The 12,299-nt window shown below is 51.1% G+C and overlaps 1 protein-coding gene across 1 annotated transcript in view; it reads left to right on the top strand.

The window, feature by feature from the left end:
• The window catches only part of UNC45A (unc-45 myosin chaperone A), a 277,165-nt gene that overhangs the window by 223,493 nt on the left and 41,373 nt on the right, over nucleotides 1-12,299 (top strand). The window contains exon 18 of the mRNA XM_086958180.1: nucleotides 11,116-11,233. Within this exon, the coding sequence (XP_086814306.1) occupies nucleotides 11,116-11,233 (118 nt within the window). The remainder of the gene's footprint in view (nucleotides 1-11,115; nucleotides 11,234-12,299) is intronic.

Raw genomic sequence — 12,299 nt, 5'->3', positions numbered from 1 at the left:
CTACGGATCCACTATCTACCCCCTTTCTGAGGTTCTCCTCTTCCTTCTTTCTCTTGCCCAGCAGGGCTCTGCTCTTGGCACTCTTAAGGTCTACCTCTCTGCCATTTCTGCCTTCTTAAGGCTTCCTGATCAGCCCTCTCTTTTCAAGTCCCCAGTTGTAAATAGGTTCTTCAAGGGCATCACTCATATGTTCCCCCCTGTTCCTTTCGTGATGCCTCAGTGGGACTTGAATCTTGTTCTGACTTATTTGATGTGTGCTTCCTTCGAGCCACTTCATAACTGTCCTCTTCGTCTTCTCACTCTTAAGACTGCATTCCTGGTTGCCATCACCTCTGCCAGGAGGGTTAGTGAGCTCCAGGCTCTTTCTTCTAAACCTCCTTTCCTTTCTGTCCATCCGGACAAAGTTGTGTTATAGACACGTCCCTCTTTCCTGCCCAAGGTTGTCACAGCCTTCCACATCGGGCAGTCCCATCACTTTACCCCCCTTCTTTCCGCTTCCGCATCCCTCGAAAGAGGAAGAGAGGCTCCACCGTCTGGACCCAAAACGTGCGCTCTCATACTATCTGGATAGCACACGCCAGTTCCGGGTGGATGACCAGCTCTTTGTTGGTTACGTGGGCGCTAAGAAGGGACGGGCGGTGCACAAACGGACCATTTCTCGATGGGTCATTTTGTGCATCAAGGCTTGTTATTCACTGGCTAAAAAGGAGCCTCCTGTGGGGCTGCTTGCCCATTCCACTCGGGCCACGGCGGCTACTACTGCCCTGGGTCGGGGAGTCCCCTTGCAGGACATCTGTCAGGCAGCTACGTGGGCCTCACTGCACATGTTCGCTAGACACTACTGCCTGGACAGCCAAGTCTGGAGAGATGGCTTTTTCAGCCGTTCCGTTCTCCAGGACTTTCTGGTGTGATTATTGGTTCTCAGACCCACCACCGGGGTTGGTATTGCTGGGATATCTATTCTAAGGTAAGGAATCTAATGCTAACCTGTTTCTTTCAGATGCACAAGTTACTTACCTTCGGTAACGATATATCTGTAAGAAACAGTAGTTAGTATTAGATTCCTTACCGCCCCACCCAACCTCCCCGTTCTGCGAACCGATATCTAGGGTTAAGGTCATCCCTTTTCAGGGCCCTAATTTTATGGCGACAGTGTGGGTTTTTATCATGGCTCTGCGTTTCTGGCGTGGAAAAGCTGTGTATAAGAACTGACGTCAGCGCGCGAGGGCGGCGTCTAAGTACTCCAGCTACGTCATCCCGGCGCCGACGACGGACGCTGAGCCGCAGACGACGCCTAGCGACACGCAGGGGTACTTCTACGCAAAAGTTTCCGGATCCAGACTGACGCCTGGGGATATTCTAAGGTAAGGAATCTAATACTAACTACTGTTTCTTACAGATATATTGTTACCGAAGGTAAGTAACTTGTGCTTTAGGTATCCAAACTCTGACTTCAGGAGCCAGATCACTAGGTTGAGATCCTTGGGATTTGAATGTCTGATTTCTCCATGGGTCTGTGTGAGAAAGTTGGAAGTGAGCTGCAGTTTTTGGTGTAGAACCACTGGCCGTTCTAGTAGTTGACTAAACAGAGCTGCTTAGCCACCCACATCCCCCTCCCCACCCCCCCGGCGCCTTGAGACCTTCACGGGTGAGTAGCGTGCTCACAATCCCCCTGATTGATTGATTGATTAGTGTGATGAACCATGGTTGACAAGCCCATGTGGGAGCAACGAGAATCAGTGGGAGTGACGTCTGCCTGAGTTTCTGAACCAGGAATGGAAGAAGAGAGAGAGAGGCGGAAAACCATAAGCAAATATCCTTGACCAGTTCATCCATACGGCTTTGCCTTTGGATAGATGGTGTAGGAATCTGGAGGCGAAGCTTGGGCATTTTGAGTTCTCTGCTGTGGCAAAGAGGTCTATTTGTGTAAATCCTCATTTTTGGAAGTATGGAAGGAGAACCTGGGGATGGAGTTCCCGTTTGTGTACTTGTTGCCGCATTCTGCTGAGGGGGTTGGCAAATTGTGCTTGCTTGTAAGATGTTCTGCCAGAAGATGAATTTGGGATGTATTGCCCAACACCAAAAGGTCTGAGAGAGACGTGCCAACTGTTGAGAGGGCATTTCCGCCTATTTTGTACATATTACACAGCTGTCATATTGTCCTTCCGGACTAGGACAACTTTCCCAATGAGGTGAGCCTGAAAAGCTTTTAGTGCTAGATAAACAGCTAGAAGCTCCAAATAATTGATATGGAGACTTTTGTGTTTGGTGTCCCATAAGCCCTGAATTGTTAGATGGTGGAGATGGGCACCCCAACCTGTGAGAGATGCACCGCTGTTAGTGCGACTTGTGGGATCGGGTTGATGAAGGTCCGCCCTATTGATAGGGTTTCTGTGTTCCACCACTGCAGAGAGCGATGAGTGTGGTGGTCTACTAACACTAGATCTGTTAATTGACCCTATGATTGATTCTACTGACGTGCTAAGCATTCCTGTAGAGGATACATGTGTAATCTTGTGTGGGGCACTATTGCAATTTATGAGGCCATCATCCCTAATAGTTGCATGAAAGATTTCTCTTCTTGGGTATTGGTTGTTTTGAAACTGTAGTAGTGAAGTTTGAATGCTTGCTGCATTGGGAGAGTCTAGAGCTGTGTGAGTATTTAGCGTTGCTCCTAGATATACTTGCAACTGTGAGGGTTGAAGATGGAAATTTTGAGCATTGACTGTAAATACCAATTGATGGAGAAGGTTTACGGTAGTTTGAGTGTATTGTAAGCACTTTTCCTGTGTGTTGGCTTTGATGAGCCAATCATCCAGATATGGGAAGACATACATTTTTTTTCTGCTTAGATGAGCTGCTACTACAGCTAGATATTTTGTGAATACTCTGGATGCAGTAGTCACTCCGAATGGGAGTACTTTGAATGGTTAGTGGTTTCCTGCTAACACAAATATGAGACATTTACGATGTGCTGGATGGACAGGAATATGGAAGTATGCGTCCTTTAAGTCTAGAGTGGACATAAAGTTGCCTTGTTGTAGAAGTGGAAGCACTTGTTGAAGGGTAACCATATGGAAGTGTTTTGACAGTATGTATAGGTTTAATGGTCTGCGATCTAAGATTAGTCAAAGAGACCCGTCCTTCTCGGGGATTAGGAAGTAAAGTGAGGAAGCTACTGATCCTTGATGTTGTAATGGAACTGGTTCTATAGCTCCTTTTGGTAGAAGAGCTTGTAGTTCTTGTTGGAGGAGCTGTTGGTGTTTCAGTGAGAGTTTGCGATTGCGAGGTGGAATATTGGGAGGATTGTTGATAAGCTTCAGGCAATAACCATGTTGGATAATGTCTAATACCCATTTGTCTGATGTTACTGATTGCCAAAGGGGAAAGAATTGTTGGAGTCTTCCCCCAACAGGTGTAAAATGGTCGGGGGGAATTGTAGGCAAGTCACTGTTTGTTGGGATATGGAGAGGTACATGTCGTTGTGCCTTTACCTCTGTCTTTGAAATTGTTTCCTCTGTACTACCTTTATAGAAACCTCTTGATGGTGAGGGTTGTGTGTTTGACCAGCATGAGGACACATTTGGATCCGAGGAATTACCTTTGGATCCTCCTCTGTAAAATGAGCTGCGAAAAAAGAGCCTATATTGGATGTTGACTGAAGGGCTCCCATTGATTTTGCCACCTCTGTGTATTTTTTTCATTTTCTCAAGTTACTCATCTACTTGAGGTCCAAAAAGATTCTGTTTGTCTAAGGGGATATTAAGAATGGTTTGTTGAACCTCTGGCTTAAAACCAGAGATTCTAAGCAATGCATGAATACAAGAATACTGATGTTAATACCTCCTGCTCCGGTATCGGCATTTAGTGCACATCTGATAGATAAATTAGATATCGGTTTTCCTCCTGCACTAATTCTTGCCCATTTTTCTTGTGTTTCTGGGAGATATTGAAATAACTGTTCCATTTCATCCCTGTGGGCCCAAGCTAATAGGCCTTGTGTATTAGCTATACGCCAATGGCTGGCGGATTCTGCAGCTACCCATTTCCATAATGCATCTATTAGCTTAGACTCCTTGTCTGGAGGTGGTGCATCTGTTGTAGTTTGAGAATTTGCCCTTTTGCGAGCATTTGACTCAACTAGGGAATTCAAAGGCAACTGTCCTCTAATAATAATCTGATCAATTGGGGGAGGTTTGTATTTCTTATCAACCATATGTGGTAGTAGGCTCGGAAGCCGCAGAAGGCGGAGGTACCTAGGGCAGGTGAGTTCTCTAGATTCCGTGAGCAATAGGGAATGAAATGGCTGCCAGAGCTCTCTGAATTGTTCCACATCCCCCGCCACCGTGAGGGACATTCTCTCCATCCCCAACACATGCCACAGCCTATGGAGCCAACCTGTGGTGGACGGTATCGTAGCAGTGTGCCAGTGTATTAAAATGTTTTGGACTGCAGAGCCTAGAGCTATCGCTATCTGTCTGCCCCTACGGGATCTGAGGGGGTACATCAAGCCGTTCGGAAGCCCCAACAAGGTGTAAGCAGGGAAGCGTGGTAATTCGATGTTGAAGTGTGTGTCAATATTATCCAACACTTCCTTCCAGTAAGGCTCCAGCAACGGGCATTCCCATAGAATGTGCGTGAGTGTCCCCCGGTGCCCGCACCCCCTCCAACATGTGTCCTCCTTGTTATGATCAAATTTGTGGACTTGTTCAGGTGTGTAATACCAGTAGGTGGAGACCTTGGTTAGAGTATCAGTGAGCCCCATGTGGTATGCCGAGTGCTGCGCCCTATAAGATATGTGCTCCCATTCCCTAGGGCTTAGTGTCCTCCCCAATTCCCTTTCCCAGAGATCCCTCCCGGGGTGATAACTGTGTGTTGCAGGTGGTTGCAGAAGCTTGTAGAGATCTGTGATCAATTTGGCATCCGATGTGCGCGATAAGAGCCACTTTTCGGCTGACTCTCTTACTTGCGGCTGGAGGGCCCAGTGGCGAGCCTGCATATAGCGGTGTCGGTCGCTCTCCGGTAGTGAAAACTCCTGACGAAGTTGGGAGAAGGGGACAACCCCTTCAGGGCTATAAAAATGGCACAGGGCTTGACACCCCGCCTGCCTCCAATGCGTGAACGCCCCTCTCTCTAGTCCTGGTGTGAAATCTGGGTTGTCTACTAGCGGTGTGAGCGGGGACGGGAACATGGTGAGACCGTATAGAAGGTTAGTAGCGTCCCATACCCATAGGGGGACCCTCGTAATAAAGGAAGCGTAGAGGTTTTTAGGCCTATGGGGACGACACAAGAAAGGAATCTCCTGTAAAGGTCTCCCCGCCACCGCCTGGTCCTGGAAGAGCCAATGTTTATCGGACTCCCATCTACTCCATTCCACTAGATAACGGAGCTGCGCAGCCTGGAAGTATTTGCGGAAATCTGGTATCCCCAAACCGCCCGCCTCGGGGGCCAGCAGCGAGAGGGATCTGCGCATTCTAGGCTTCTTACCCTGCCAAACAAAGCGTGAAACATCTGCCTGTAGTTGCGGTATCCACCCAACAGACGGTTGGAGCGGCAGGGCCCGGAAAAGATAAAGTACTTGTGGCAAAATCGTCATTTTGACAGCAGCTATCCTGCCCAGCCAAGAGAGTGTCCCGCGATTCCATCGCCCTAATTCCTCCCTAATTTTTGCTCCTAGGGCTTGGTAATTGGCCGAAACCATGGCCGGCAGAGTGGGCGCAATCTGAATCCCCAGATAAGGTACTGCACCGAAGACCAAAGCATAGGAAACCTGTGTTGTAAATAGGCTCTGGTAGCCGGCTTGAGGGAGATATCTAAAGCCACCGACTTCCCCATATTCATTTTAAACCCCGCTACCATGCCGAAAGAGTCCAATTCCTCTATACACGCCGGAAGAGCCGTCCGGGGTCTGTCAATGGACAGGATGACATCATCCGCGTAGAGGCTGATAGCGTGCGTGAAGCCCCCCATCCGGATTCCGGCCACCGCAGGATTATCACGCACCAGTTGAGCGAGCGGCTCCATATAAAGAGCAAAGAGTAAGGACGAGAGCGGGCAGCCCTGCCTAGTACCGGGTTCAATGTCAAAGGTCGCAGACGTGAACCCGTTAACCCGGACTACAGCAGATGGTTGCTTGTAACAGTTAAGAATCATGGATCTGAACTTATCCCCTATCCCCGCTTTCATTAAAACGCACTCCAGAAAGGGCCCGTGGACTCGATCAAAAGCCTTCTCGGCGTCTACCGCCAGCATCATTCGTTCTCCCGGAATCCGGGAAGCTTTCTCTAAAAGGTGGGCAATCCGTTTCGTATTGTCCACTGTCTGTCTCCCAGGGACAAACCCTGCTTGGTCAGGGTCGATGAGACCGGGCAAGTGAAGAGCGAGGCGCGCGGCCAAAATCCCAGTGTATAGCTTCAAATCAATGTTTAAAAGAGAAATCGGTCGGTAGGACCCACAGTATTTTGGATCCTTCCCAGGCTTAGGGATAACCGTAACAGAGGCCCGGAGTAGATCAGGTGTAATAGCTCCAGGGTCAGCAAAGGAATTGAAGAGATTTGTGAGTACAGGGGCTAAAGTTGTGCAGAAGGTTTTATAATAGAGGGCCGTGAAGCCATCTGGACCAGGCGCCTTGCCATGTTTAAGTCTGGCAATAGCAGAGATCACCTCCTCTATCCGGATGTCTCTATCCAAATACTCCGCCTGCAAAGGATCCAGGGATGGCAACGTAACCGAATCCAAATAGGTAGTCATAGCTATCTCGTCCGGGGGCTCTCCAGTGTAGAGGTCCTTATAAAACTCGCGGAAGACGGCCGCTATCCGAGCGTCCTCCGTCTCCACGTTCCCTGCCTGATCAGAAATTTCCAGCTGATTCTGATGTGTCACCCGAAGCTTGTGGGCCAGCAATTTGCCACAGCGGTCTCCTCCAGTATAGAAGGTGTGACGCAGCCGAAGTGCCGCATACTCCGCCCGATTGAGATCGAAGGCTGCCAGGAGCTTCCTCGCTTCCTTAAGCTGCCTCCAAATCCGGGGAGCCCCAGTCCTACGATGTATCTGCTCCAATTCTCCAACCCGACCTGTGAGTTCATCTCTCTTGGCCTGCCGTTCTTTGTTGTCAGCCGCGGAAATTGCCAAGAATTCCCCACGAATCACCGCCATTTGCGCCGCCCATTGCGTGGCCCGGCTAGTGTCGGCGTTGTCATTATGGGACTGATAGTCCCGGATCGCCTCCTCAATACGGACCACCACCTCCTTCCTGTGTAACAGCGTGTCACGTAGACGCCACGTTCTGGGCCGAGAGACGGTCGGCGGCAAACACAACGTAGCCTCAACTGGGGCGTGGTCCGAAAGGGAGATCACACCTATCTCTGACCCCGAGGTTAGCGCCTGCACCGGGGAGGTAACAAAAAGATGGTCCAATCTCGCGTACGTCTTGTGCGCATGGGAATAGTATGAGTAGTCCCTATCCGTGGGGTGCATGTGTCGCCACAAATCAAGGAGGTCAACCTCCTCCAGCTGAGCCTTACGGTCCGCAGAGAGTTCCCCTACCTACGGGGAGCGTTGCGCCGATCTATCCATTGCAGAGTTAAAGACCATGTTGAAATCACCGCCGAGTATAATATGACGGTCCTGGGAGGAAGTGATATCCTCGATTGCGCTCTGCAAGAAGCGGTCCTGCCTTTCATTAGGGCTATATAGGGACCCGATCGTAAACAGGAGGCCCCCTATCTTGAACCGATATGCAAGGAGCCTGCCCTTTTGTTCGGTAAACTTGTGAAGGACCTCTCCCCTAAAGTGTCTGGCTACTAGTATCGCCACCCCAGCCGTTTTAGTAGTATAAGAGGAGAAGAACTGTGAAGGGAACTTATGATAACAGAGTCTGTGCGTGTCTTGCGATAGGAGGTGCGTCTACTGGAGAAGACAAATGTCCGCCTGGGTATTCTCCAGAAGTGAGAGCACAGCCCGTCTCTTGACTGGATTATTCAGCCCCCGTACATTCAGAGTCACTACCTTGCAAGTGTCAGGAGGCATGTAAAGGGGTGTAGCAGAAAGCAATGGGGCCCCACAGTACCAGGGCAGCAGGGGCACAAACGCTGCCGTGTGATAAAGGCGACATAATAGGGAACATAGCACTATCACGTGTGGGACAGAAGTGATCGAGCAAAACCAGAGGCCCAGCCAATGTCCGGATAGCCATAGGCAACAACAAGCACTGGACAACCCACCCCTTCCCCCTCCCTCTCTTCAGCAAATCAAATAGAAAGTCAAAACTGTAAGTGGGGCAGTCAAGTCTGAGCAAACCAAGAAGCATATACATTATCTGAATGACAAGGAACCCCATTGTGCACTGGACGACCCCCCACCCCCGCCAACACCCGGATCCCTCCCCCTTGCCTGTCCCCCCCCTCCCAATCCCCCCAAAAACTGTTTCCCCCCCTCCAACTCCCAAACGGACCCCAGTTCCCACCCGCAACTGGAACTGTCCCAACAACCCCGACCCCACCCCCCGGATCCCCCAACATCCCACCAGAAACCATTGTCCAAGTCCGGTCCATGACGGACAGGCCTGTGGAAAGTCAAAAAAAGTGGACGTCCAGCCACTACGCACTCCCCCGTCCCCCCGAACCCCCAAACCTGCGTTACAGACACGGCGATGTCAATCTCCCCCCGGAGTTCATTCAAGCTGTCAGCACAACTTCATTTGTCGCAGCGTAGGTGACTATAGCTCGTGGTGCGTCATCCAGGTCCGCAGCTGCAGTAGGCGAACCCGGCCCCGTTGAGGAGGCCGACGACCGCCGGCCAGGGATCGTCTGCCAGCCATCCTTGGTGATACGGCGCTGGCGAGGTGTGAATGTTCCGTCATCCGTAGCAGTGATACCCAGCACCCCACATGTATCCTGAAGGGACCGCAGCTGGTGTAGAGTCCCGTTCCACCGGAAAATAAGGCGGAAAGGGTGCCCCCAGGAGTATTGAGTGCCATGCTCCCTAAGAAAATCCGTCGCAATTTTAAAGGCCTTGTGTTTCTGCAGGGTGGACGCTGCAAGATCCTGGTAGAGTGCCACATGATGACCCCTAAAGTCCATGGACGATCTCTTCCGTGCTTCGCGAAGTATTCGTTCTTTCAGGGGATAGTCCGGCAGGAAGGCCAAGATGTCCGGGGGGGGCGCCGAGGCCCTGCGCTGTAGGCCTACTCTGTGCGCCCTATCGATACGAATAGGGAAATCATCCGATTCACCCAGCACCTCTCTGAATAGGTCCCGCAGGTATGCAGCCACATCCTCCCCTTCTTCTCGGGACGGAACACCCCGGACTCGGATGTTGTTCCTCCGGGAACGGTTTTCAAGGTCCTCGGTATGTGACTGAAGATCAAGATTCTGGTCTCGGAGCCTTATAACCTCTTGCTGCAACTGCGTGATCTCCTCGTCCCTGGCATGGCCAGCGCCCTCCACCGTAGCCACTCTCTCTCCCAGGCCATCCACCTCCCGTCGTATCTCCCGGACCTCACCCGCCACCTCCTGCTTGAGGGTTTGGAAGTCGTCCCGCAAGGTGCCTAAGAGGGACTCAAGGAAGGATCTCGTGACCGGGGGCTCCCCTCCACTCGCTCCTTGGGAGCCGCCCGGAAGACTCGGAGACGGCTGCCCCCTATCTTGTCTCGCGGCATTTCTGCCCAACATGTCCGGCAGGGTGCGATCCCCCTTCTTGGACCCTTTGTTGTTCGCCATTGAGTCTACTAGGGCGCCTTCCGGAATGTTCGGCGGGCCTCGACAAGGCCGCTAGTCGATTCTCCGGCCAGGCCGCTACTGCCACGTGCCCCACTACCAACAGCCGTGGGGGTCTCTGTCCACACCTCCGGCAGGTCTCGTCCAGCAATGGAGCGGCCCACGATCCGTTCAACCCGGGGACCGGCGTCCCACCCGAGTCTCCAGGCCCGACCCGTCTGGTCCTGTGCCCTCGTCCACCACCGCCGACACCACCGGCGAACTCCCCGACTCCTCTTCAGATGGCCCCCCACGAATCTGTCTGGCAAATTCCTCTCAGGCGCCTCAGCGTGGGGCCGATTCCAAATGTACCACCGCTTTACCTCCAAGTCTGTACCAGACCTTTCACACCCAACGCCTTCTTCCCCAGTCTCTCAAAGGCGATGAATCGGCGTCGGCCGAGGGGTCTTTCCGGGGGGGATACAGGTATCCAATCTCCGCTAAATCCCTCCACAAGTGCGCCTCTGGGGCTCCCCCGGAGAGGTAGGCCGCAGTTTCGGCGCCACGTGCGAGATCCTCCTGGGCCGCAGTATCGAGTCTCTCGACCCCCTTCTCAGTACTTGCGGTTCCGGGGACGCAGTTCCATACCCACAGGGTACCTCCGCTGAGTTATCGGGCGAGTGCAGCGCCTTGCGATTCCTGGTACCTCCGCCGTCCGGAGGAATAGGCCAAAGCTACGGCCTCACGTAATGTCCAGCCCCGCGGCTCCCTCCTTCGATGCCCCGCCTCCGGGCACCAAGCCGCTCAACTCCTCGGGGTTCGCCGCAGGGTAGGGTGCTGTGGTGAAGGTCGGGGTCCGACGAGAAGCAACGGCGGCTCCTCCGCAGTCACCAAGGCGGGCGGTCTCCCAAACCAAGCCTCGGCTCCACTTCCGCTCCGGACCAAAGGCCCTCTTCGCACCCGGCCAGGACTCCGGGACCGTTCAGCTTCCAATGCCGGCGATTTCTGCCCTCACAGCCTCCACTCCGACATCCAGCGCCTTTATCTCGCCAAATGCACGGTTCCGGGGGGGAGACCAGTGCTAAATTAGTAGGTTAAGGGCTCAGGTCCGGCGGAGCTCACAGCGAGTGCGACCGCTCAGCCCGCCATCTTGGCCACGCCCCTCCTTTGACCCTTTTTAAAGTATTTTTATTACTGTTTGGACGTAGCCAGGCAGGCAGTGCCTTACACTGCTATGTTCAACTTACTGATGGACTCCCACTTCGATGACTTGAAGTGATTTAAGCATGTGAATCTATGAAAGATACCAAAGCTGGAGAATTACGATTACAGGTGAGTAACGTTTTAAAATAAAAGGTAACTAAATATTCCTCAGCTTCCTGCACTTCTACACACATTTCTCTGTCTTTTTATTTTACAGGCAGAAAATCATCAAAGAGAAGGCATTGCCAATGATTGAGGGTTACATGTTTGAAGAGCATGACATGATCCGACTGGCTGCCACAGAGTGTATGTGCAATATGGCAATGAGTAAAGAGGTGGGGAGAATTGTATAATGGCTATGACATGTAGTTTAACTTTGATTGATCTTCCTTTGTCACCAGTTTGTTATAGGACTTTAAGCCTGGCTTTGAGTCCTGGATATATTGTTATATTTTCATTAACTTGTTGGAACTGCTTATCCCTTTTACATGAAATAGAATGTCCATAACCTTCAACTTTGATTACAGTGTCAGTAGCCACTGTTCAACACGCAGTACTGTACCAAAAACAATGATGATTCAGATAACTTAGTTTTGACCAGCATCAGTTAGGTGGGTGTTAGTGTGATTTCTGAAATAGAGGTGTCAAGTTTTCACCAGATTATCTGGGTTGATAAATGTTGGGAAAATCATCATCGACCTTTTTAGAGCTTATGTATTTATTTTCCTTTTTCTTGTCCTGTTAGTGTCCTGCGATTGCTACATGCTCCTGTTTGCTTATTTTTTTGCTAGACAGTTCTCCTTGTTATTGTTGAGGCTATATGGTGGTCCATTTCCAGGTTGACTGCAGGGGTTTACTGCCCCCCTAACCTTTTCCAGGCAAAAGCATGAGCATTAGGCATAGTTCTGCCCTGAAATCGGACAGCTAGCAGGAGTGATGGTGGAAAGCATCTCACTGCTCTGCCCTCTTGGCCTGGCCCCCCTGCTTCTTTAGTTTCATCATAGCCGTAGTCCCTCCTGTAGTATATTTACTTCCACACACCCTCATCAGGAGGTGGGAATCCAGTATTTGACCAGAGGATAAGCTGGTTGTCTGGTTCATAATTAGGACAAAAACATTGACGTTTGATTACTTGAAAGTTTTGTTCTTCATTGCCCCATCTTTGTCAAGGATCTCTCTGTCCCTTAGGCGTGTGGGTCTACACCATCCCAATACTAACCCCAATATTTGGTGTTACTGCTCTTGGCTTATGTTATTTATCTGTATTAGGCCCAGTAGACCGGATTCCCCTCAGGTTCACCTGCACAGAAGAATGCTGCAAGGAAAAAAAAACGCCATATGCCCACTTTAATTGTACTTCCCGGTTAGACCAAAAGTCATTGATGTGAATTGCATGTCCGT

The sequence above is a fragment of the Lissotriton vulgaris genome, chromosome 2_1, assembly GCF_964263255.1.
Source record: "Lissotriton vulgaris chromosome 2_1, aLisVul1.2, whole genome shotgun sequence".
NCBI lineage: Eukaryota > Metazoa > Chordata > Amphibia > Caudata > Salamandridae > Lissotriton > Lissotriton vulgaris.
The sequence above is the reverse complement of the archived record's forward strand: the minus strand, read 5'-3'. Positions and strand labels throughout refer to the sequence as shown.